The sequence below is a fragment of the Brachyistius frenatus genome, unplaced genomic scaffold, assembly GCF_029030835.1.
Source record: "Brachyistius frenatus isolate BFR_SWC_R1_liver_20210118 unplaced genomic scaffold, ASM2903083v1 Contig_1, whole genome shotgun sequence".
NCBI lineage: Eukaryota > Metazoa > Chordata > Actinopteri > Embiotocidae > Brachyistius > Brachyistius frenatus.
The window spans coordinates 8,725,001-8,751,655 of record NW_027210600.1 but is presented as its reverse complement, the minus strand read 5'-3'; the positions used below and the strand labels follow the sequence as shown (position 1 = coordinate 8,751,655).

The 26,655-nt window shown below is 42.1% G+C and overlaps 2 protein-coding genes across 5 annotated transcripts in view; one reads left to right on the top strand and one right to left on the bottom strand.

The window, feature by feature from the left end:
- Positions 1–1,068: 1,068 nt before the first annotated feature.
- On the bottom strand, positions 1,069–19,797 carry serpini1 (serpin peptidase inhibitor, clade I (neuroserpin), member 1). The gene is made up of 9 exons (XM_069688127.1): positions 19,693–19,797; positions 8,584–8,875; positions 7,736–7,966; positions 7,356–7,550; positions 5,108–5,312; positions 4,052–4,149; positions 3,011–3,097; positions 2,741–2,830; positions 1,069–2,049 (listed from the first exon to the last, which is right to left on the bottom strand). The coding sequence occupies exons 2-9, from the start codon at positions 8,852–8,854 to the stop codon at positions 1,973–1,975; spliced, it is 1,254 nt and encodes a 417-aa protein (XP_069544228.1). The 5' UTR covers positions 8,855–8,875; positions 19,693–19,797; the 3' UTR covers positions 1,069–1,972.
- A 628-nt stretch (positions 19,798–20,425) lies between these two features.
- Positions 20,426–26,655, top strand: part of pdcd10a (programmed cell death 10a) — an 8,264-nt gene continuing 2,034 nt past the window's right edge. The window contains exons 1-5 of one of the 4 annotated variants that reach the window (XM_069688458.1): positions 20,426–20,666; positions 23,016–23,183; positions 25,094–25,147; positions 25,356–25,473; positions 26,511–26,637. In XM_069688458.1, the coding sequence (XP_069544559.1) occupies positions 23,094–23,183; positions 25,094–25,147; positions 25,356–25,473; positions 26,511–26,637 (389 nt within the window). In that variant the 5' untranslated portion in view covers positions 20,426–20,666; positions 23,016–23,093. Of the gene's footprint in view, positions 20,667–20,719; positions 20,958–22,989; positions 23,184–25,093; positions 25,148–25,355; positions 25,474–26,510; positions 26,638–26,655 lie in introns of those variants that run through there. The other 3 variants (XM_069688312.1, XM_069688385.1, XM_069688242.1) reach the window with 3 other exon arrangements.

Here is a 26,655-nt window from a genome sequence, read left to right as displayed (position 1 = left end):
ACACTGAGCACACGGAGGAGGTGAAAAAGCTATTAGATATAGGTAAAGGAAAACCTTTGGAACTGCTTGAGATTAAATGATTCCACTCTGACTTTGTACTTAGTGTGAATGTGTTTTTAATAGATTTATTGTTATTTCAAGACTCATCGTCTGCAGGAGTAAACTGTCGCGTACGTCAGCTATTCCTGTTCATTATTCAAATGATTTGACTTGCTTTGTTCTTTTACAGCCGGTTTCATTTTGTGTTGCAGTCATGACAAAGATAATTGGTGTCTCTTAAACATCGACTGACGAGTCACTATATCAAAGCTCATTTTATGTTTGTTGTCACAGACATATCTGTCGGGGATGTAATTATCCGGGTTGTGCAGGCAGAAATAGATGTGTAAGCAATTTTTTTTTTTTTTACCAAATATAAACCATATATTTATATATATATATGTATTGCTTAAGTCAATTTTAAATTTAAAAAGTGGAAAATGTCAATTGAAAAACCAACAATTACAGCTACTATTTGTGCTTGAAACATCCTTGTAAATAGTGTCATTTTCTATTTCCTGTTAAGCACAGTACTATTTCATATTCGTTCTGTTCTCGGTGATGCCTGTTGATGCTTTTAAAGAGTTAAAACAACTGTTCATAAATCATGAACATACTGACTTTTTGAAATGTTCTCAGTTTCTTTAATAAGTGTCTTTCTTCAGTATCGGTGTGCAGCTCCCATTCGTCCTTGGTCACAGTATATCCCTGCGTTGACCAACGATATGGTCCGTTTCCTTGTGTTCGTGCGGAAACGGTGATGCAGGCTTGAAACTACTCCAAGATGCCTTGGCAGGACATTGTCTGCCCCGGGAAACTGAGTTACGATTGAATAGCCGCACCCATCTTTTATTATTCAGGGCACTAAGCTAAATAATAACTAAAGCATTTTTATCATTCCCACTAAATCCTTTATTTAAAGAACCCACAGGAAATCCAGCAGTATTAGAGATAGTCCTGTTTTTTGTAGTGCGCATAAGCTGTAGTGTCCTTGAATAAATCTTATGAAAACAATATCTACACACAGAGAAGGATATATAATTTTTTTTTTAATGGGAACACATTCATGTTTTTATTGAATAAAAGACTGAATACAGCTGGTGTTACTGTTTCTCCCTGTATGTACATCCAAAACAGTGCAGCAGATCTTTTTCAGTGCGCCTGCCTGCTCCAGTCCGTCTCTATAGCAACCTGCCTTCGTTACGCAGTCCCCTCTGCTCACCTGTAAGAGGCCCGGCTCGGACTTAATCAGCCACTCAGATGTGATAAGGCATATTAGTTTATCAGCAGTTTAGCCATGTGCCTACAGTGTAAAAATGTCTCAATACCGTCTGGAACAGATATATTACTAAGATTTATTGTATAAGACGAAATGTTTGCACATGTTTATTCTGCAATAAATACTGAGCATATATATGTAGAGAACACAATGTCAAATGTACAGGGATGTAATTGAAGTGTTGAACTCAGCGTGCGCACATACTGTATCTGGAGGAGAAACACATTTGAAGAGAAAGGGGTTTTGTGTGTGTGTGTGTGTGTGTGTGTGTGTGTTTGTGTGCGTGCGCGCGTGTTTGCGCGTGTCCTCGCGTGCGCGATGAGTACAAAGCTGCTGAACTTAAAGGGGTTGTGCATGGATTACATACAATGTGTTCGTCCTGCTCATATACAAACCATATTTTACTAGAGAATATTTACAACTATCTCATTCTGCACGTCTGTATCCAAGAATTTAAAGCTTCCGGTATCAAAACACAGTCACATTATATGTCGTATGTCATGTTTCAATATATAATATATCATATAATATTCAGTTTATATATTTTTTTTTCATAAAGAGTATAAAACACAGCTGAAGATGGGGATAGAGGAATAGGTAGCATTTATGACGTCCCGATTTGATTGGCTGAGATTGAGTGACCTCAGACCCTGGTTACATGGAGTCGAAGTCATGGTCGTTGGGCTCGATGACTTCAGGGGTCATGACCCTGCCCATGAAGAGGATAGACCCTGAAAGGAGGGGATTAAAAGTCGGGTTAAAACGCACACGTGTACAAATGTATATATAACATTACATATTTATTACGGATTAGTACACACAAAGACAAATAAACAGACGTGGACTGTTACGAGGCGCGATCAGAAGGTTCTGCGAGTGTTCCCGTTACACATGGACAGATGCAGCACTCTGATGTGCACGGAGTGACTCCGTTACGTCCTTTTGATCAATCAGCAAATCAGCTCCTGCAATCTTCGTGACCAGTGGTCTTTGTGCATTTGCAATGAGAGCGCACATCAAATTTTGCGAAGAAGTTTTGGGGAACGGAAAAATGGAACCAAACCTAGCGTACGGGTGATGGAGGGCAACCATTGTGTTGTTGCACGGAAGAAATTTGCGGTGAGTGGACGTGTTGTCTTATTGGAGAATCGCGCCGTAGTTCGGGTTGATTCGCCGAATCTTCACCGAATCTGTTGATCAAGCAACGTGACTTGCAATACTGACTCGCAAAAGTTATTGCTTCACCCTACTCAACAGGAACAGTCTGAGAGCTTCTTGATCGCACCTCTTATACTGTGTGTACCTGCTTACTTGATTTGTTTTATTTGAAGGCGATGCATACCCCTTGAAATACTTTAATATTTGTGCGCGCACGCACGCACGCACGCACACACACACACACACACACACACACACACACACCTGTCCTTCTGTTTCTGATGACGAAGAAGAACGGGTGATCCGCCATGACCTGTGGGTACAGCACCAGAGTCCTGGTCAGGGCAATCATTCCTGAGAGAGAGAACGATTGAGAGAGGGGAACAATCATCAGGGTTACTTGTTGATCGTGCGTTGTGAACTTGAAGTTGACTTTGCTGTTTTGATACCCTCTCACACAGCAAAAATGTTTTGTGTTTACGAAGATTAAGATTAAAAAAAATAAATAAATAAATTAAAAAAAAGTAAGCCTACCTGACCCAACGGCTCCCTCTGCCCCCTCCTCCGTCACCTCCAGGTAGGCCTTCTGCACTGCTTTCCCAATGTACAGATCCTTACCGTCTGGACAACACACACAAAAGCGCACGGCTCGTCACCTCGTCTGTATCGTTTACGTCAAATCGGAGAGCGATGGGACAACGTTGAGTCTAAACTGTACGTCTCGCTAAAGGTACAAAGCATGCTGGTCTGGAGTACACCCGCTCATTAATCAAATCAACATCCCAGACCAGACAGAAGGTCACATCAAGCAGTAACTTCCTAAAAAGTGATGTACGCTCAGACAGATAATATTAAACATTTATTTCCACACTAATTGAAAGCATTTTTAACTGCATCCTCTTCTCTATCTGCCGGACAGAACAGGCTGCGTCCTCTGAGTACATGTTGAGTTGAGGATGTTTTAGCAAGTGCAAAATGTACCGAAGTCCAAAGACTGTGTTTCGCAATATAATACAAGCTCCACCTGGTAAGAACAAGCTGTTTACCAAATGGTGTTGACTTTATAAGACTATTTAAACCATTTTATTTTAGTTTGTTTTAACGTGTTAGTTATGTGTGAGTTGGCTTTCAGTACGGCCATGTCTTTTTCTTTAGATATAGATTATCCCGACATGTATATGTCTTTCACTGCCTCCACGCATATATATGTCTTTCACTGCCTCCACGCATATATATGTCTTTCCGTCTGGATCTATTTTTAACAGATGATGTGACCTGCCCACTCAGTGCCAGTTACCTTGGTTACCCTTGAAAGTACTGAAGGCTACTTCGCTGCTGCCAAGACGGAAACATTTTAAATCTCCCGAACTCTTTTAGGAGTTTATTTCTTTTGGCTATTAGTGTCTGTACCAATGTGTGTTTAATATGAATTAATTATTATGTATATATATGGGAGTATTTTGTAATGTGCAGCGTGGTTTATGCGATGTGTAGTGTGTGTGTGTGTGTGTGTGTGTGTGTGTGTGTGTGTGTGTGTGTGTGTCTGCCACTGCCCTCCATGCAGCTGTGCGTCACCTGTCATGGCAGAAAGATCAGCATCGTTGGTGAAGATGTTCTTTATTCCCAGCTCCTGCAGAGTGTTCCTCAGATCAATCTTCTGCTCCACCTTAAACCTGGAGGTTTGAGTTCAAAGGTCAGTCGATCATAGTCATTGTCAGAGAGTTTGGGATGCTGTGGGAAGCAGGAAGTGAATTATTGTGTTTGATTATTTACGGACCAAAGGGAAAAAAAAAGATTCGATAAGGTACGATATGATACAGTGTACTTTATTGTCCCCGTCGGAAAAGTTTTGTGTTACTGCATTTGATTTGAATTCTGCCTTCTGGGCCTAACAACATTATTCATAAAAAAAAAAAACCACATAGATTTGTGTGCCATAAATAGCTAAATTGAAGTAATAAAAAAAAGTTACCTAACACATTTTAAGTCAACGTATTACAGGATAAGAGACTGCACTTTACAAAAAAAATTACTTAATACATTCCAAACCTTAAAACATATTGCACAAATAAGACTACATTTAATTGAATAAAATACTACAAGTGTATACAGCCAGGCTATGTGTAGTTTGGCATATTGCATCGTCTAAGAATGCATTCAACAGCTTAGGTACTCCACATGTTGCACGATCATATTGCACTATTAAGACCTCCACTTAAGACAACATATTACACAACATTCCATCAATGTTCATTGAAAAGGGCACAAAGGAGTTTTTTTTTTTCAAACGACTGAGTCTGCATTTGATCACTCTGGCATTAAAACCCCACTTGTGCCGCCTCATTGCGTTTTCAGGCATTAGCTAAAATATATATATATATATATAAAAAAAAGAAGTATGTTCTAATCGCATTGTGACATCTGCGCATCTGTTTGCACTACTGAGGATAGCTGGCGGCTCGGCGCGCAAAACGACTGCTGAAGCGCAATGGTGTCACGAACGGATGAGATCGTATCGCTGCGTGTGCGAGCGTGCGGAGTTCTCCCAGTAAGTGAGAGGTTGACGGGCGCATCGTTGCTCCGCTCCGCCGGGCTGTTTACATGGGTTTACGTGTGCGCGCTCCCTCTCACCTGGGTAGGTAGACTTCCACCTTCTGTCGTTTGACATTGTTAGCCCACTCCTCCAGCAGCGGGGCTTTGATGACGGGCTCCAGGGAAGCCAGCGGTACCTCCTGCCGAGGCAGAACGATCATCATGGACATGTCCTCTCCCTCGTAGGGCATCTCCAACACCTGGTACACACCGCCCGCTTCCTGTGAGCCGTCGCTGAACTCGCCTGGTTGGCAGGAAACAACAAGCAACTGCAGCTACCCAAAGACACGTATGGAACACACACACACACACACACGCACGCACACGCACACCTGTGCCTCCCGTAATGGGTTTGTGAGCCTCGCCGAGGAGGAACAAACACCGAAATGGAAGCATGTTGAGGCCCATTGATTGGCTGTATTGATTACAGTCTGTGTGGTCATTTCCCTGATGTTTTAATTAAAAACCACTGACGCTTAACTTCAAAGGCTTTTGGTTACGCTTGGTGTGAAAATGGATTACATGCGTACTGTACTGCATGTAGTCTCCCAGTGCTTAGCGCTCTGTTGAAATCCCGGGCAAAATTCAATTAGGCACAAAAGGATGGTGTGTTTGAGTGTGTTCGTCAGTGCGATGCCTTTTTTTTTTTTTTTTAAACAAACACACACACTTGACTGTCTTCAGGCAGGAAATAAAACCAAGTAAACCAACATAGGATCACGTCCTTGCATGTGTATATAGATCCATGTTAATACACTTGCCCGCACACATACCGTGATTACACATCGCGTGCTCACACAAACATCGGTTGGAGCTGATATCGTCTTAGAGGTACACCGCGCAGACCAAAAATGTGACAGCTTCATAGACGCGAGGTGGATCGTTAACATACCTTTGCGTTTGTATTCTAATTAAACAAAACCCTCACATACAAATTCTAATCAAGACAAGGCAAGAATTACGTGTGACGGTATTTCTTAGTCGGGAGGAGATCATCCTTTTATCGTCAAAATTAAGTCCAACTATATTTGAAATCTTAACACAGGATTATCCCACTTACTTTGGTTTTTGTAATAGGAGATGGAGATAATACAGAAATGAACTCCAACAGATTTCATCATTCATACGCCGCACACGAGCTGTCATGCTGCTTTAAAGGAAAGATCACAACAAGAAGACTGATCATCCTTCATTAAACTTAGCATTCTGGGGAGCGTTTGCGGATGCAGAGTGAGCTAACGATGCAGCAGAGAGGCTTGTTCCCGAAACATTTTACTTAACCAATATGATTGCGATTCAAAATGAGAATGCAAACGCAGCCTTCTCCCCAAGGACCTGTCCCTGTTTTGCAGCCCTCAACCACACACACACACACACACACACACACACACACACACACACACACACACACACACACACACACACACACACACACACACACACACACACACACACACACACACACACACACACACACAGATTTTCTTGATCCTCAGTGTGTGAGCATGACTATGTGCAAACGTGGGCGTATGGAAGTGTGTAATCTCACTACACGCATACAAACGGCACCGACATAACTGAAATGCACCGACTTTAGTAGCAGTGCAGTAAGACTATGATGTAACTATCTTTGGCACAAATTTAAAACTAAAAAAAAAAAAAAAAAAAAATGATTGGATGCAGAAAAGACAGACTGGAATCATTCAAGTGCAACAGCCAAACCGCAGGACTCCACACAAACATTGTGCACCTTCCAACGCTGGTAAAACACCAAATAGACCAAAATCTGACGCATATAGTAGAGCCGACTCAGAACAGCCACAACATGTTCTTAAATATGTACAAGCTATAGTCAAATCTCATGTGGAACTTTCCGACAGCATCCTTTCAGACAATAAACCTCGACAGTAGTGAGAACGTTTAGTTAAGTAACAACAACCCCGCAGTGGTTCGAGACTTCATAAAGCCTGCCACAGCGCTGCTAATATCTTTAAGATTAGCAAAGTAGCCTTCAACATATACTGTACTACTAAATCGAAATGACATACCAACTGTGGTTTGTGCAAATTAAGAGAATTTTTAGCAGCAGAGCTCACTGAGTGGGGAAAAAAAAAAAAAAATAGCCTTTCCTGGGAATAACACTCCAAATATGAATATTTTAGATCTGAGATTAACATTTTAAATAACCTCAGGAAATATGAGATGAAAACGAAGGGCTCCAGAGAAAATGCCACAAGTGCAGTTCTACAAATGCACGCACGCAGAGACTCTGCGAGATCTTCCCTACCGTAATAGAAGTCTCCCTGTTGGTACATCATGAGTGTCTGGACCTCAGAGCCGTCGTCTTTGCTGAAGGAAAAGGTCCTGGTGTTCTCTGGCCTGAACTGGTTTTTCCAGGAGCCTCTGAAATAGACGGCGTTCACCAGGGTCAGGCGGGTCACGCTGCTGAAGTCCTCGGCTGATAGCAGCGCACAGATCTTACCTGGAGGGGGCGATTTGAAGGTCGTATTAGCGGATGTGATCAAACCGCCACGGATGTAACTCCTCTGACAATGAGCCATGTCCTTTTAAAGTATGTGGGGAATATAATTGTTCATTCATACTGTATTATCGCCCCTCTATCCATTCATCTGTATCTTTCCCGTTCTTCCTCTCTCTCCAACTTACTCTCGGTATGATTCTCCACCCAGCTGTTGATCTGCTCGGCCACAGCTGAGGATTCGCTGAAGTCTACCGTCTCCACATCAGCTCGGAAGTACTTCTTCATCAGATGCAGAAACTCGGGGTTAAAGGTGACTCCTTCCTGCAGGAAGAGGCTGTTGGCGAATCGGATCACGTAGTGGGTATCATCATCCGACAGAGCCGCCGTCAGGTTCTGGAGCAAAGAGAACTCCACTCCTGCAGAACACAAGGAGACACACCACAGACTGGTGTCAATAAGTGGACGTAGCTTCCGGGTCTGAAAAATAAGGCTGATGCGTGAGTGCCTTAAACTGCAGTACAACAGAGTGCCACTAGGTGCTGGCTCCAAACCTCCGGCTCCATAGACTCCCGTTCAACTTCTCTCATCAAATACAAAAGTCGATAAAAATTTTCCACAAGTCATTATGTTGTTGTTAGTTAAAGTCCCACCTTATCATTAGTTTTCTGGCGGCCCATCTGAAAATGTTCCCATTGTTAATTTGAAATTAGGCCTGAAAAAGCTGTGTTTCTTGAAGACGTGTCTGTTTGATTGACAGGCTTGTGGTGCAGCAGATTTCCGCCATTGTATTTTCTAAAACTTTGGACTGCTCCCTCCAACCACAGAAGACATACAGCTGTTTGCGCTGGGCTATACTTAAGACAGGTAAACTGACATTGGTGTTTAAAATCTGTGGAGAGCTCTTTTAATTGTAAAAAGCCTGCTTGCATTTGCCAAAGACTTTTCACTTTTATAATTTGGCTCCATCTCCTCGTCCTTCACCCACCTCTGACCCCGATGCTTGTGAACCTGTGTTTATGATTGTGTCTCTGACCTGGCAGCAGGTGGCCGAATCCGACAGCCTGTCGTATCTCCTCCAGCGAAGCCCCCCGGGCTCCCAGCTCCACCATGCCCAGGGCCACAGCCACGCTCAGTGGGGAGAAAATGATGTTGTCCTGACCCCCCGCTGCCTGCAGCCGGTGGTACAGTCTGACGGAGAACTCTGATGTAGTGTCCTCTGGAATGTCCGCCGCCCGGCAACCGTAGCCCGGCAACAGGATGGAGAGGAGGAGGAGGAGCGGGGACAGAACGTCCAGGATCAACATCGCAGCACAGACCACAGAGAGCTGAGTGTAAGAGAAATGTATGGAGTTGGGCAAAAACAGAGAAATGTGATGTGATGATGGCAAGATGGAGAGAATAATGTGAGAAAAGGGGATGAAAAGGAAAGAGAAAAAAAAAGAGAATGGAAAGTAAAGTGGAAAAATGTGTTTAGTGGAAAAGAAAAGGATGGGGCAAAGTGTGAAGGAAAAGGAAATTAATGATTGGAAGGGGGATGGGCAGCCAAAGAGTTGTAAAAGGAAGGAGAACAGATGGATGAAGGGAAGACAAGATGAGAGAAAATGATGTGGGAGGGAGGAGAGAGCCAAAAGTAGAGAGAAGAGGATTGCAGACAGGATGGAGAGGTGAAGGTGAAAACAACGGGATTGCACAGAGGGAAAGAGAACGATTATTGTGGAGTAGAGAAACAGTAGAGACAGAGATGAAAGACAGCAGGGATGTGGGACGACAACAACAGAGCAGAGGATCAGAGCGAGACCAATAACATGTCAGTCAATCATTCTTCCAATTTAAACTGTGAAAGGCAAAAACGGGAATGCAATGAAAACAAATATCCAGGAGCAATTGTTAAACTTATTAATGAAAAGAAATCATAAAGTCGCTGTTAAAATACTGTCAAACTGCTTAAATAGTGGAAGGAAAAGAAGGAAAACATGGAAGTATGTATGGTAATACATATGTATGTATTGTATGGTAATATATATATATATATACACGAACAAGTGTACTGCTGTCGTCTGAAATTCAGAGCACATTTGCTAAGTGATCTTACAAATTTCATCTCCGTTTTTATCATCTTGAGTTAAATCAGCCCCCGTGCGCCTGTGCTGAAGCCTTTTTATGTGGACTGATGTGCTTCTGCCCGTCTGTACAGAATGACTGATGAGGAAAAGGCCTTTGCCCCCCTTCCTCCTTCCCCTCATCTCTCCATGCCTTCACAGTTCTCACCTTTTTTTTTTTTTTTTTTTTTTTTTTTAATCTTCCGCTTATCCATATTTTATCTCTCCTCACCAATCTCCTCCCCCTCCCTCTCATCTCTCTACTTTCCTACCTTTTCTGTCTCTGTACCTCCCCAAAACGACAAGAAATACACACACACACACACACACACACACACACACACACACACACACACACACACACACACACACACACACACACTGCGCCATATCTCTGGCGCTGTTGTTGCCGAGCAACATTGTTTTCTGCTGGCCAAACAGGAAAAGAGAGTCACTGAAAAATAGCATAAACATAGAGAAATATATGGCGTGCGGAGAGGGTGCTAAAGAGCGACACGCATGTTTTGTTGTCTGTTTCTCTTGCTGTGTGAAAGGGATTGAAATTAGGAGTCCCATGCAGGGCTGGAATCTGCTGGCTAATGCTGTATGTGTGAGATGGCAGGTGACGGTGGTGTCAACAACATTAACAATAGGCAGCAGCCAGAAAATTAGCGCCCCATCCTGTTGTGTCCTGCCCTCTCCTCTGCTGCTCTGCTCTGGCACGTGACCAATGATTTACTGTACCTTCCCCAAATGAACCAGTCCCACCTACTGTAGGAGAAGCATCCATGAAAAGACTGTAACAAACAATGTACTGATACTATCAACAGGTATTTTGTGCGTGTTCAAAGCCTGATATACAGAGTCTATTTCTCTCTGCCACAGACCCCCAGTGTCCAAGAACTATTAAAAACACATCAGGGTGTCATGTTCCTTCATTATTATTGACATGGACCTTCTAGTTTGTTTTGATTTAATGCCTTACTTCTGTCTTAAAAGCTCACTGGAGACAATATCTGCGGCTAAAAATAATAAATAATGACATATCAGTGTTGAAAAAGATGACAGTGTCAAGCATATAAGAAATGTTTTCTTTTCTAAAATTTTTATTTGCAAGATCTTTTTAAAGATTTACACCTTCAAATGAACAAAGTGTCACAGAAGAAGTAGGAAAGTCAGACTGTACTGATCCATCACTGATTTTGATCTTTTTCTGTTATTTGTTAATAATACTTTAAATTTTTTTTACAGATTATCACAAGCCTTATCTGTGAAGTAATAACCCCAAATTGAATCAGCAAAGTGGGAAATCCATGCTTGCATGTTCCAAGGCTACTTTGTAAGATTTTAAATATGATTCCTTGTTCTCAAACTACATACGACCACATGTCATTTCCAGTTTAAATTCTTTGACATTCAAGATCTCATCTTGTCCTCCATCTATAAATATTCGGACAAACTGCTTTTGACTAGCACAGCACCGTCAACAAATGAAAATGTATTTTACTTTACAAAGTTTCTTTTTGTTGAATACTCACACACCACTTGCACTTTGTTGTCAACGCACCCAGTCATTTGACCCTACTAACATACGACTGTCCCTGATCCGCACCGGACTTACGAGCATTTTTGTAAACACTGGTATGTGCGCATTTGTGATTTGTCCACGTATCTGAAACTTGAGCAGAGAGTGCGCATCAAATTTTGCATCACATTGTTTGTGAAGTGGCAGACGGGAGGGGTGGTGGCGAGCGAGGATTGTGTTGCCGAGGGCGAGAAACTATGAGCGAGTGTGTTGTCATGTCGGAGAACCCAATTTCCATCACGTCGCAGTTCAGTTAATTTGCACTGGAAACTTTACCTCAAACACCTCAGAGCATCACAGCGCGACTCTGATCTGATGTCGCTCTGCTCAAGTTTCAAGGTTCATGGTGAAGCTGCAAATGCGCCCGGACAAAAACTTGTGTAACTGATGTTGAACAAACAACGTAACTTGGCGTACTCATGAAAGCTTCTGCTTCCCCCTGCTCCATGAGCATCACAGTGCTGTGCTCCTTTCATGCACAACAGGAACAGTCTCAGAACATTTTGGAAGCACCTTGTATATTGCCTGTGCAGCCAAAGAGAGATAAAGCGAGAGAGTGACACGTTCCTTCACTTCACTGAAAAGGCTGCTGCGGTTTATATAGGCTCAATCCAACATACACTGTGGTGCTGCTATGAATACTCCCAAGGCCAACAGATATGTATTCATCTGCAGCTGAAAATAGTTCCCAGAAAATTCACAACTTGCTCTTATTTGAGCGGCATTTGCCAAAAACAAAAATGTGCAGCAGGTTTCAAATTTTCTGTGAAAAAAAAGTGGATTTGTGAGACCGTTTTTGAAAATGTTCCATCTTTCGTAAAAAAAAAAATGAATGCGCTTGAGGCTGAGAGACACACTGAGGCATTGATGGTTTTGGTCTTTTCATGGGATTTTGTTTACGGTAACAAAAGTACAGAATAACTCCATCCTTTAATGCGTTCACTCATTATGTTCAAAAAAGTGTTAGGAGAGCGCGAGGAGGACAATGAATAAACATGAATACACTTGGAATAAAGCCCTTGGATAGAAATACATAAACCAAGTAAGCGGGCGCATGAGTGGTGGTTAAAGCGGTGGAAACGACACATCAGATTTTAAACAGTAAGATAAAATGGGGAACCGAACGTATTGCCGTTAATACAGCGTCCGTCACGTGCATCCACCTGTTCTCACATGTCATGCTGTGAGTCAGACATTGCAAAGAGAAGGAGAGAGACCTAGAGCGAGTAAGAAGGGCTGAGTGAAAGGAGGGGGCGGCTGGCAGAGATGTAAATGGAGGTAATGTTCCTGACCTTCTGAGCTGTGGGAGCTGAACTTTTCTGAGACAGTCGGCCCTGTTTTCCGTAAGGAAAGACCCAACCATGCAGTTAAGCCAGGAAAAGTAGTGTGGGGCATAATTGCGTGTGCACCTGTGTGTGTCTGTGTGCAAGTGTGCATGTGTGAGTGGATAATAACACCATGGGTGGCTGGCTTTTACTTGTAACGGTGACACCATTCTGACCTTTTGAGTTGCGGCACGCCGTCTACAAGAGGATCCCACTCTTTGCCCGTTTGACTATGAGCACAACTTCCGATCTCCTCAGGTGGGTTTCCCAGCATGCCTCCCAGGTAAGCAGGGAAACCCAACACCGAGGCATAAAACGTTCTCTCGTGACTGAAAGAACCGAATATGCCAGAAAATCTCTTATGGTTTAAGTTGCAAGAGTTTAATCCTGACAACTTGATTAATTCCATGCAATTAAACTCACTGGCCTTTAAAAACTGCCTATAATCTTCCTGTGTAATCCTAATTCTCAGACAGAATAGATCGTCAGTTGACATTTCGACAATTAAAACATGACGTCACCCAAAAGCCCAGTGCGTACGTTAATCCTTACTGCCATTTAAACCCAACACCTTGAGACGGCATGCTTCGGAGGCCAGGGGAATTTATTAAACATGAACATCCGCATTCACGGTTTAAATCCACAGGTACACACAAACACATACACACTTTCAAGTTTCCACATATAATTCCAGGCCAAGGTTACCAAGGCAACCGGCAAGTGATGGACATTTTTCATTTTGCCAAACTGACAGAAAGAATTTTTACCCTGAAAATATATCTTCCTGCTTCCATATAGGCAGATAAACTCTTTCCTCTTTTCTTACTCTACTCAGCATTTTCTGTCTCCCGCAACCCCTCTCAGCACCAGTTCTGTCACTTAACGCACTCTCTGACAGCGTCTGCTCCGAAAACACACACACACCATCGTACTCCCAAGACACACAATGCAGTACCCTGACAAAAAAAAACAACAACTCCTGCTTTCCTCTGGAAATGAGGAGCTGCCGCAAAGTCCCCCATCAGTATCTCCCTTCTCCTCTGCTTCAATTCAAATCGCAGCGCACTGGTTCACTCACAGTCCAAGTACACTTCCTAACTGCTGAAGCTTTGACAAATAGTGTGAAAATGCTAACATCCCATTTCATCAGGGCCCGTCCCTCTGGGAATAAACTGCAGAGAATGATGTCTATGATTATCTCCAGCCCAGAAAAACCTTGAATTTCTGCAACGGATGCGCCGTTTGAAATGTCAGGGTGATCTGGCATGAATTCACCATGAATATGTTTAACTTATAAAGGGCTTTGCAGTACCGAGATAATGAAGTCTGATTACCATTCATGAGTTTCAACTTCTCCTGAGAGATACCAGAGGGGCTTTTTATTTTATTTTATTTTTTTTAACATGGATTTAAAAGTGAGTAAAATGCAAGAAGACACATGCATACCCAAACTCAAAATAATTAAACTAACATAAAACCTATTAATCATCACATAAAACCATTGATCTTAAATCACTCATGTCTCTGCGAGTGCCACTCTTTTGCCAGTTTGATGAGACACCTGTCTCGCAGACATTGCTCCCCCACTGATGTGGAGAATCCCGCAGCAGAACAGAAATCTTACACAGGGAGGCCGTAATGAAGCCCACCATGAAGTCGAGCCTGTAACTCCATGGCAGTCTAAGGAGAAAGGAAAGTACTTAACTCCTATGGCGGGTGGGGACTTCCATTTCAGTGCACAATAAAGTGGATCCAATTCATCAATCAAGCCGTCTGTTCTGCTCACGCCCACTACTCGCCCCTGCTGTAGCACTCAGGCAGCTAATAGCAGCTAAATACCTCTGAATGGTTTTTTTTTTTTAAGGAAACAAACGTTTGTTAAAAATGTTGTTAGAGCTCAACATTTCACAACACAATCATCTTCCTTGCAAAAGTACACGCTGATATGATTTGCCTGTCCGCTGTCCGGCAATGTTAAACCTCTCAGGAAGGGATAATCCTAGTTGTGAACTGCATCGATGAGAGAACACAGCATCATTTTTTTGTGATGGAAGCTTGAAATCCAGAAGAATAAAAAACAAAAACAACATGTCGATATTTTAAGTGAATAATAATTATGGTTTGGATTTTAATAACATCTACACCTGCGCATTTTAAAAAGTAGTTTACCTCCACCGCAGCATCATTTTTGCAGCGATATTCAATAATTTGCATGCCATCTTAAAAGCAGTGTGCAACTCATCCCCCAAAGTCACAGTCTCTATTACTATACTGTCACAGGTATTTCTATTTTACATATTGAACTAAAATGTCAGGAAAAAAACAAACAAATGTGATGAGAGAGAACTAAGCATTGTTATCATCTGTCTTTGAAGCAGTTCCTGAATAACGGATACATGCCTTAGGTTACTTTTAAAATGAATGGGGGACTGTAATGATTTGATGTTGTTGTAAATGTGATTATACATTTTTTGGGCCAGTTTAACAAAGATCTCTTACACTCAACCTTTTTCACAGCGACAGTTGGACCTGTCATCAACAACGGATGTTACTAAAAACATTATTCAAGTGTGCCAAGGCCACGACCGCATGACGGTGAACCAGCATGAACAATAGCAGGACTCTGAAACTGAAGCAGGTGGATGGAATTCAGCCACCATTCACTTCTTTCCTTTCTTTCTTTGAAATGTCCTCTAAGAAAAGTGACTGTAAATTTGACCAAAGACTATAAATTTGACACCGGTGGAGGAGGACTAAAAAGATAAATACTGGTCATCTGCTGTCCCTGCGCTAGCTGCTCGCAAAACTTGATCACATACATATTAGTTCAGATTTAATCCTTTAGTTAATACAACATTTTTTTTCCTCCAAAATGTGTCCTTATAAAGTAGAGATTGTCTCTCCAACTACTTTGAAACTGGTTCATTTACAGCTTTTAATTTATAAAGTGGGCATTTCAATGAATTGAATTTTCCTCATTCATAGGAAATCAGAATGAAGTGTGAAATGTGTTATAGATATTTATTTTTCATTGTATAATTAAGATGGAAACACGAGATACAGTATGTGCTGTAATACACAGGGCCACTGGTGGAGGGAGAGACCCTGATTTATTCGGTCTGAATGACTAAAATTATATCTGTTATCTGGATTTCAGCCACACGCCACAACCATGGCGCAGTACTTGATTATATGTGGCGCTCGCTGTGTAGCAATACTTTCATTAGCAACCATTATTTGGCAGCCGTTAAACAAAAGAAAGATGATTGCACCTCCATACCTAAGTAGCTGTTTGACTATCGTTTTTAAAGAGTAGAAACCTGTTGGCACTATTCTGCTCTTTAATTCTACCCCTGCAAGTTTACATCCTTCTAACGGCAGACACAATTACCTGCACAGCCCATCCTCAGCTCAGCAGCTCATTCAGCTCCTTGTTAGAAAATGACTTAAAGTGCTGTGGAACCTGCCTGAAGTCCCAAGATGCTCACTGTACACGCCACAGAGGGCAAACAGAGGTTAACAACCCTTTATTAATCCCTGCTAACAGAGACACCCAGAGGGAGTGACACACATGGAGATAAGGAGGTATAAAGACAGTGAAATAGACCGAGAGCGCGAGAGAAGAGCAAAAAGATGAGCAGACACCGAAACCAATAAAAAAACAAACAAAGACATTTGGTTAAAAAATTAGAAGACACAAATAAAGACAAGTAGACGGACAAATAGATGAGGACCGGGCAGAACAGAGGCAACTCCCATGCAGGTACAAGCTTTGACTCTGAGCCAATGATATCTACCGACCCCCTGCGTGGTATGGCGTGATGGTTTACTGCTCCCCTCACTGTGCCGGGGCACACGAAACACTATCTCTTTTCTTTCTCTATATCAGAAAAACACACACACACACACACACACACACACACACACACACACACACACACACACACACACACACACACACACACACACACACACACACACACACACACACACACACACACACACACACACACACACACACACACAGAGCTACGGCGCTGTGGGAGCGCAGTTAGGAGGTTTGAGCCGTAATTGGATCGGCCTCTATTTGGGGTCAGTGGTAAAAGTGAAAAGACTGGAGGCTTTTTCAGTTGGACTAAAGACCAGGGAGACACTGCAGCACAAGAAAGGTCACCATCAACTCGTCGGTGGGAGAAATGTGCGTGTATGTGTCTGTATGTTTGGGAGGGGTGGGGAGGTTGGGTAACAGAGGTAAGAAAGGGAGACAAGGCAGGTGATCCAGAATAAGAAGTGAGAGCCAGGTGAAGAGGCTGAGATGGCGATAAGAAGGGTGTCTGGTTCGCTCACGAGCTGTTTTGTTTGCTTCACAGGGTGGTACAGAGTGAGAATGAGGTGAATAACTCCAAATGATTTGGAGTTTAAGTTTAAGTTTAAGTGTTGCTGTACAGTTTCGGGAGAAAATCAGGGTTTTGCCAGTAGATATTTTGTCAAAACAGGAAAAGCACAGGTGGGCAGCCAGTCTGCACTGTTTCAGAAGAAGGTTTCTATCTGTTTTTGGACTCAGCACCACAAGAGCGAAGTGTGTGTGTGTGTGTGTGTGTGTGTGTGTGTGTGTGTGTGTGTGTGTGTGTGTGTGTGTGTGTGTGTGTGTGTGTGTGTGTGTGTGTGTGTGTGTGTGTGTGTGTGTGTGCGCGCGCGTGTGCGTGTTAAGCATATTGATTGCATTACCAAATCTTCTTCAGTTTTGCAGTGCACCGCACTGATTTCCCCCCCTTCCCCCGACCTCCCCTCCTGCTCCACACCCAGCCCACCTCTCAATGTCACCAATCAATCAACAGATAGATTCCAAAATGCGTGTGCATGTAACGTTTTGCAGAGATGTGAATTACTGTTTCAAAACTATTATTTTCAAATTGGTAAAAGGTAACATGGTTTTGTTTAGTTTGCATATCAACTACTGATACTTTTGCGATCTAACTCAAGTAGACACTTCTTTTGGTTTTCTCGCTCCCTCTCTGTGACCTGACCCCTTTCTCTCTCCTATCTGGCCAGGTATTAACTAATCCCCCGTGTCTTTGCTGCAGCAGAGTGTACCGGGGACAAACCTGCTGCTGGACCGTGTACAGTACAATATGTTCAGGTGGCGTGCTTCAGTGTGGGAGTTTATTTCGAATTCGAAGGGAAAAAGGCAGACGAGAAATGACTAAAATTCAGTTTATCCCCATTTCTTTATGTTTTTAATTAAACATTATGGATTCAATTTAGAATTTAAAGTGTCACCGTCTTTTTCAGAATGTTTTTCATGCATGTAAAAACCATTTCTGGAAGATGAATAAGCAGTTTTTTTTCATGCCAATCACTGGCCAGCCTTTTCTTCCATACATGCACTTTTAATAACCATAGCCCAATTTTTTTTTTTACTTTAGAACAAAGACAGATTAAACTACTTTTTTTTCCCCTCTCCGTCTCTCACTTCATACTGCAGCATATAACTGGCTTGGATCTATCTTAAGAATCCACCGGTCGAGGATAGACAACTGCAGTACTTATTGCAGACTTCCCCTTACTCTCAGCAGAATATGAAACTGACAGAAACACATCAGCAGCCCTGACGCACACACACACACACACACACACACACACACACACACACACACACACACACACACACACACACACACACACACACACACACACACACACAACACACAAATGTGTAAGGTTATGGTTAGCAGTTGCGCACATGCATTCGCAGCTCATACTCGGTGTGCAGTGTGTGTCTCCCTTCCCCGCTCATTTTGTTTCGCAAGGATGATTTGAAAGACATTTAATTATTGAAATGCAATTAATGCAGCCTCTCTGTGGGAATAGGCAGAACGCACACACACAGGCACTCACACCGTAGGCAAGCATATGGGAGAGAAAAGCAAGCTATCAACCGAGATTAACCAGTGATTCAGATGTGTATGGGATTTATACATTGAGATTTATGATTCAAAAGGATACTCTGTGGAAATGCAACTATGGGCCTTAATGAGGATTTGAATGGTCATTGTCTAAATGGCAAAGATAAACAGATGAGAGGGGGATTGAGAGGATAAGACAGTGGAACACTGAAATGGTTATTGCTGGCCATGTGCTGGTAAAAAGCTATTTGATTTGAGAAAATATATTTGTAGAGAATGTAGAGTGTTTTAGAGCAAAATGATCTTGAAACAAATACTGGAATAGATGATTATATTTGTATGTATTTGTGCTTAGTGGGAGGTTTGACCTGCTTTTTCTCCATTTTTTTATTTTTTATCATTTCATCCACACAGATTTAACCTGAGGTGCATTGTATAAGGTGCATAAGTCATAATTGAAGAGCTATTTGTTTTTCTTTTTTTTTTCTTTCTGAAAAACCTGTACTATCTGAATCTGTGGCTTCTGGTGTATGAATTTTAATCAAAACCACCATGAGCACATGCACATACACAGACCTGCATGAAGGAATAACAAGTGGTGTGTGTGTTTGTTTGTTTGTGTGTGTGTGCGTGTGTGTGTGCGTGTGTGTGTGTGTGTGTGTGTGTGTGTGTGTGTGTGTGTGTATGTGTGTGGGGTGGGGGATAAGGTAGGACCAGTCTATACTACAATCTGCCTCGTTAATTCACACACATACTACTCAATGCGCCTTTGCCTGTATTTCAAGGACAAGAACCACACTGCATCGACTAAGCTGATTTCAGGGGAAAACAACAACAAAGCAATGCAATCACAGAGCACGGACAGAAATGAAACAGCTTTAGGTGGTGGACACACACGAGTAATAACGGCTTTAATCAATGGGCTTGAAGAAATATGTTTGGCTCCAATGTGCGTCTCCATCCGCCCCCTTTATTAAAAGCCCACACATGTTGATTACGACATCATAATCCCTTTATAATATTCCATAAAATGCCCTATTTAACCGACACATTCCTACACCTAAATAAAAAGTAATCCTATATGGAAAAACTCAGAAAAATGACATATTTTTGTATCTTTCAAAAGCTGGGCACTTAATGTTTGTTATCAGATCGTGTTAGTCAGATAAATTAGGGCAGGCGTTGTGACTGAACCAGCTGTAGATTATTGCATAAAACGGCTCTTACCGATAAAGGGCGTACGGCAGGGATGGATGGATGAATGGATAAGTGCGGTCTCTCTCTGCTGCTCTCCTCCGCAGCTCACTGCTTGTTCATTTGCCGCAGGCCCCGCCCCCTCCACACCGATTGGTCCAATGAACGTCGACCAAAGAGTGTAAAATCAGAATGAAATAAATCACGGTCTCCCGTTTCCCTATTTGTTTACGATACCGTTAAACTTAGTATACAGCAATCACTCTAATGTTTTCAAACCGCCTCACGGTGGGATATTTCTTTCTTTTAGGAGTCCCCTGAAGTGTGTCACAGATGTATTGAGTTGTACCACCCAAATACTCAACGTATTTTGTTTCACCTGCCTCGATTTGTGCACGCTGCAGCTTTGTAACGGCCCTATAAATAGCAAGCTACAATGGTTGGCATAGTTCAATGAGACGAACTGATTATTTAAAACAACAACAACAACAACAAAAAACTTTGCACTCTTCATACTGTTTTGACTTGTACGTAACTGTCCTACGATAACCGGCGCTCGTTGGGTTTGGGAGGGAACTATCTTGACCTGCACGACAACAGTTAACTTCACGCTTCTGATAAATAGCTCACTATTTGTCGGTACTTTAACCCGAAACACATTTTCAATATACACATTTAAATTTATTATTATTATTATTATTATTATTATTTTAATATATATATTGTACGCTTTCTTAAAGTGGGGGCAAAGCTCAAATGTTCGCCGTCGACGCTGTCAACGAAAGTGTCGTCGGGGTTAAAAAAGAAGAAGAAAAGAAGCCCATCACCTGTACCTGTTTGGGATTTGAAGTCTCTTCCGGTGACCGTTACGATCACAGAACGCGGAGCAGCGTCACAGGAAGAACTACAACCGGTCTCTCGTGCGACTCCACCGGGCAGCGCCGGCTACAGGCTGCAGCTGTCAGGCAGAAAACTTCCTGACTGAGACGCAAACCACAACAAGAGAGGTAAACAACGGATGTGTCTGTCCGTATTCTACCGCTGTTATTTTTTTTTAATTTGTATTATTATTTTTTTTAATTTTATTATTGTTATTATTGTTATTATTATTATTATCTCCAGACACTGAGCTCGCGATACAGCTGGTTTAGTTGAGACGGAAGTCGATCACCTGCTCTAAGCTGCTAAATCCACGTTAGCACTATAGAGGTAATTTATTGTTCCTCTAAAAACGTCGTCCGCCTCTTTATCATCCGCACGCTGCTTCCTGCTCCCTGTTCGCATCTATTTCACTGCAGGTAAGTATTTTGTTTTGATTTATTCCAACAAAGAGACCGGCTTGTTTTGTTACGCATCACCTGCCGTCGCTGTCAGCTGATCGCCGGATACCAGACAGACCAGCCAGGACGTGTGTTTGTGTGGATTTAGAAAAGAGACTGCTGACAAGTTACTGCCTCAGTGTGAGCCATCAGGAAGTAGCACGATCATTTGGTTTCAGTATCGCCACCTCCAGATGTCACGGTGACTTACGGCCGTAACCTTCCCGGTGTAATGTGCTGTGATTTGATGTCCAGAGAGCGAGATGGTGCCTTTAAACTCGGCCGGCTGGATGGCAGTGAGCCAGACAGACACAACTATGGTTGTGATTTTGTCAACCGTTTGCTATTGCGGCTGCTGTGTGTGTTGGTTTTAAAACTTTTTTTGGGGGGGACGCATTTGGCTCAGGAAGAATTGTAATGGTCCATTAAGTGCTATTATGTTATTCTGGAAAACTATAGTTGCCACAATACCAGATCCCTAAACGTAATACAGTCATTATGATTAATGAAATGTCCACCTGGGGAAAGGTTTATTAATTAGGGTGTCTTATTTACAGATGCTACTGTTGCCTCTTTCTAGTTTTCACAGGTTAATCCATTTTATGCAGGAAGTTTGAGCCTATGATAAACAGATCTTTACACAATTGGCTGAAGGTTCACTGCACGTTAACTGATCATTTATGGGTCGACAGAGCAAATTTATCACCGTGTTCTTGTCTGGACAGGAAACTTTCTTAACACGTTATTCCTATTTAGTTTCCATCGTCATTGTTTGATAGCCGACGTAAAAATGCGAAGTTTATTTATCTTATTGTATTTAGTTAATGCTAACCTGTTCCAACGGTTGGCCATGAACACTTTGTTTGAATCGAACAGAAATGTGACAAAGTTCACCTGTAGATGTAGTTCCCCTGTTTCAAATGGGCTGCATGTTTATTTTCTGTCAGCCCTCTAGGATTATGAAAGAAAAAGCGAGCGCTCTACCAAAAATAATGCAGCACTTTGCAAACAGCCTCCAAAACTGGCTGTTTTTTTTTTTTTTTTTAAAAGTGAATTTATTGGCATTCAGCTGAATTGAAGTATGATTTATTTCATACAAAAAGGACCATGTAACAATTGTATTTAGTGCCGTCTTAATGTTTATGTAACACGGGGTGTAAAAGGACAAAATAGCAGGCTGTTAAACTTAAGATCCCTTTGAGTTGCACTCGAAAAGGAGTGTTGAGTCATCGCCAGATCAGAAGGTGGTGACTCATTGTAATCTCGGGACGGCTCGCACATGAATAGAGTTGGTATGTAAGCGAGTGCGCCTGCCCTCCCGTAAACTATTTGTTGTGTGATGAGGAGAATGAACCATGATGTCATATTAGATCCCGTAAAGCCGTCATATAATGAACACTAGCTGTGGAGGAACTGGTCCGGGAGGTGTGAGTAAACGAGGCAGAACACAGGCCAATGAAAGAAGCTATTTTTCTCTTTATTTTAACTGCCAGGATTCACAGCTTCTTTATGACGAGGCTGAGGTAGAAAGAAGAACGAATCCAAACCTGTGTGCCAAGATTCTATATTTATCACAGTGATATTTTTACTGCTGCAATCATTTTGGAGTGGGGGTTTCTTTCTCAGCAGTTTTGTCACCATTGCACCCGGTGGAACAGTAAAGTACGCGCTCTCTGGCAGCGGGACTGTTAGGTGATGATCATGTCTGTGACTGAAAGGCTCTTTTTTTTTTTTGAAGTAGTACACACGGGGCTTGACGGCAAGTAATTAGAAGACAATTGCCAGAACCAGTGCTCCGAAGGAATCATCGTTAAAATGTATTTTATGAATTTATATTTCTGTCCCTGATTATGAAACAGGAGGACATTTAAATACATGTATGGGGTTGTTGTTTTTTTTTTTTATCTTGATTGCAAACAATATATTTTGTAGATTCCTTACGCAGTCATCTGCATCCACTACCATCCATCTCCCCCTGCCTGCTCACCTGTCTCGCTCTCCTCTTCATCAGTTCCTCGTCTGCTCCCATTCTGTCAGTCCCCACCAGTGATTGAATGCGGTGAAACTGGCATCAGGGCACGAGCACACGCATAAAGGGCCATTGATTGGTCAAGGATGACCATGGAGGACATGAAGAATGAAGCAGACACCGCCTCAGTCGTCTCTATGGCTCTCTACACCGTGATGTATCCTGTCCTTAGCCAGGTAAAAGAAAAAAGCAGGGTTTCACTTTAATACAAACTTATAATAAACGCTGAATAAATAAGGACAACGTTTGTTGAATGAGAAGAAAATGTGCATGAGACTTTTGGCACATTTTCAGTTCAGTGGAGGTCATAGATAGACAGACAGATAGATAGATACATAGATAGATAGATAGATAGATAGATAGATAGATAGATAGATAGATAGATAGATAGATAGATAGATAGATAGATAGATAGATAGACAGACAGACAGACAGATAGACAGATAGACAGGTAGGTAGGTAGGTAGGTAGGTAGGTAGGTAGATACATACAGATAGATAGATAGATAGATAGATAGATAGATAGATAGATAGATAGACAGACAGACAGACAGACAGACAGACAGACAGACAGACAGACAGACAGATAGATAGATAGATAGATAGATAGATAGATAGATAAGATAGATAAATACATAGATAGATAGATAGATAGATAGATAGATAGATAGATAGATAGATAGATAGATAGATAGATAGATAGATAGATAGATAGATAGATAGATAGATAGATAGATACAAAGATAGATACAAAGATAGATAGATAAATACAAAGATAGATAGATAGATACATACAGATACACAGATAGATACTTTATTAATCCCTCCAGGGACATTTTTACATTGTAGTGTGTGTTTAAGGCTGGTGGAGGTTAACTCTGATCAGGTTCAAGGTGTGCCAAAATAGAAATAAAGAAACTTAATTAATGAGGAAGAACAAAAGTACATGTGAAAATATGAGACTGCCTGTATGTGTTAAGCAAATGATTGAAAGGAGGTCCACGAGAAAGAAACAACCAATGTGAATTTCTTTTTATGTAACGTAAATGAGTTGCTACTGTAACTTAACGTATTTCACTTGCGTAACGCACATCACGTAAGTTATGTGACACACATAACATTGCTTACATAAAATTAATCATTTTAACCAACCATTTTCCTAAACCTGACCATGTTTTTGGTGTCTAGATCTGAGGCTTGTTACTTTTCACGCCTCCACAAAGCAAAATGTGAAACCGACACGTTCCCCTCTGGTGGCCTGAGAGGGTTATTACACGTTTTGGTGTGATATTGGTGGCCACGGATTATATTAGTGTGCTTCTGGATAGTCTTTTTCCATAGTCTTTAGTTTTGTACATCCACTGGGTGTCTTGTGTTTTTATTATACTTTAACTTCTACAACATCTACACTTTGTGTGTTTTCTAGTATTAAAAACCAGTTGGGCAAAAAAAAGAAGAAAAAAAAGTGGAATTCTGAAAAAAAATAAAAAAAATCTATAAATGTAAATGGCCCAAATCCAAACACTGCAGAGAAATTTCAAACCCGCATCTGCAGTTATGTAGTAAATCAATGTGGAACACACACACACACACACACACACACACACACACACACACACACACACACACACACACACACACACACACACACACACACACACACACACACACACACACACACACACACACACACACACACACACATACTTAGCATACATACCCCTACTCACAAAAAATAGTTTGAGTTTGTGGAAAACGCCTAAGGCTTATCAGTTTGTAATTAATCATTAAAGGATGCTTTATTTCAAGGTGCGCAAACTGACAAGCAGAACTTTAAAGTTCAACTAGCAACAAGCTGTCTAACACCAAAATATCAGCTCAGAGGAACTGAATAGACTCCTGATGTTTACAAGGAGAACACAGATGACTCAACACAGCCTTTAATACGGTCGGATCCTTATCTTGTATGTGCCCGTTGCAGAATTATATTTCCGGACAGACAAGCGGCCGTGATAAGAGATAAGATGCTTGCGTTACGTTTCCTGCGATTGGCTTATATTTGTGTGTCCCTGTGTTATAACTCGCAGCTGGAGAAAGTCAATTCATCAGCAGCGCAGACCTTGAGAGCCGCCTTTATAAAGGTAAAGTTTCCTTTTGTTAGTTTGTTTACAGCTCATGGACGGAACCGCCAACTTTCTTATGATAACTCTGCCCATGCTTTTACGTTGCAAAATCATCCGAACAAACAGCTCAGAGATTTTATAGCTTTCCAGCTAAGTTTTTCTGCAACAAAACACCAAGGCTGACCGTGATTCCTCAATGCAGCTGTTGTGCTTCGTGTGTCTCAAGGCAGAGAAGGAGAACCCGGGTCTTACCCAGGACATCGTTCTGAAAATAGTGGAGAAGAAGAGCTTGAAAATCAACTATTGTGAGGCCCTGCTTCGCATGGCTGCTGATGATGTGGAAGGTAGGAGGTTCAGTGACGGTGCGTCCGGAGAGGAGGAGGAGGGTGGAAGATAACATGTCCAAAGGACGGCCAGACAATAGTAACGGCATGAGATTTACAGCCTGTCAATTATAACAAAGGCAAATTAAACCGTAGGTCTACAACTCGTGTTGAGATACTTCCCGAAGAGTTTTTTTCTCTACATGCTGTCCTCCAGGGGGAATTTGAGTGATCACCAACCCCGTTTCACTTGGGTTTCTGTGAAGCCCTGGTCCATATTACGTTATCCCAGCTGCCCACTAGGGGGAGCTGTTTCCCCACAAATCAACTCCTCTTCCTGCTCTCAGATGTTCCCTTATTTCTGTCTGTAATTGAATTCCTTGTGCCGAGCACAGTGATTGATGGTAGTAATGAATTCACACACACAGTCACACACACAGTCACACACACACACACACACACACACACACACACACACACACACACACACACACACACACACACACACACACACACACTCACTCACTCACTCACTCACTCACTCACTCACTCACTCACTTGGATGAATTTTAAATGTACCTCCTGCATGGTAAATCCCAGGTAAACATGCACCTCAGGTCAGGTTACCTGGCGCCACACTAGTGGCAGCCTGTTGCAGCAGCTCCCCCCTGAGAGCCCCCCTGCTGTAGCGACGAAATTTCCCCTCGGGGATTAATAAAGTGAAAAAAAAAAAAGGTTCTACATTAACCCTGCCTTCTCTTTAAAACCTCAATTCTGTCACTTTGAAGTGTGTCCAAATCCACACACACACACACACACACACACACACACACACACACACACACACACACACACACACACACACACACACACACACACACATACTCAATCCTGTGTTCGTTCTTTACATTTGCACTGTAGACATGTTTTTCACACATGCCACTATGATTAATTGCTCTATTTTCAGTGTCCCCTGTAGCTATTTGCATGTGTGTTTGACGTGCTCATCACCGAGGAATACGGGTTGTGTGTTTCTCTCTTCCTCTTGCTGTTGTCAGAGTTCATGATTGACAGGCGTGAGCCAGAGTTCCAGGAGCTGAACGAGAGGGCCCGAGCTCTGAAACACATCCTCAGCACCATACCAGATGAAATCAATGACAGAGTAGGCTTGCTACAGACCATCAAGTAAGACAGCTTTGTGTG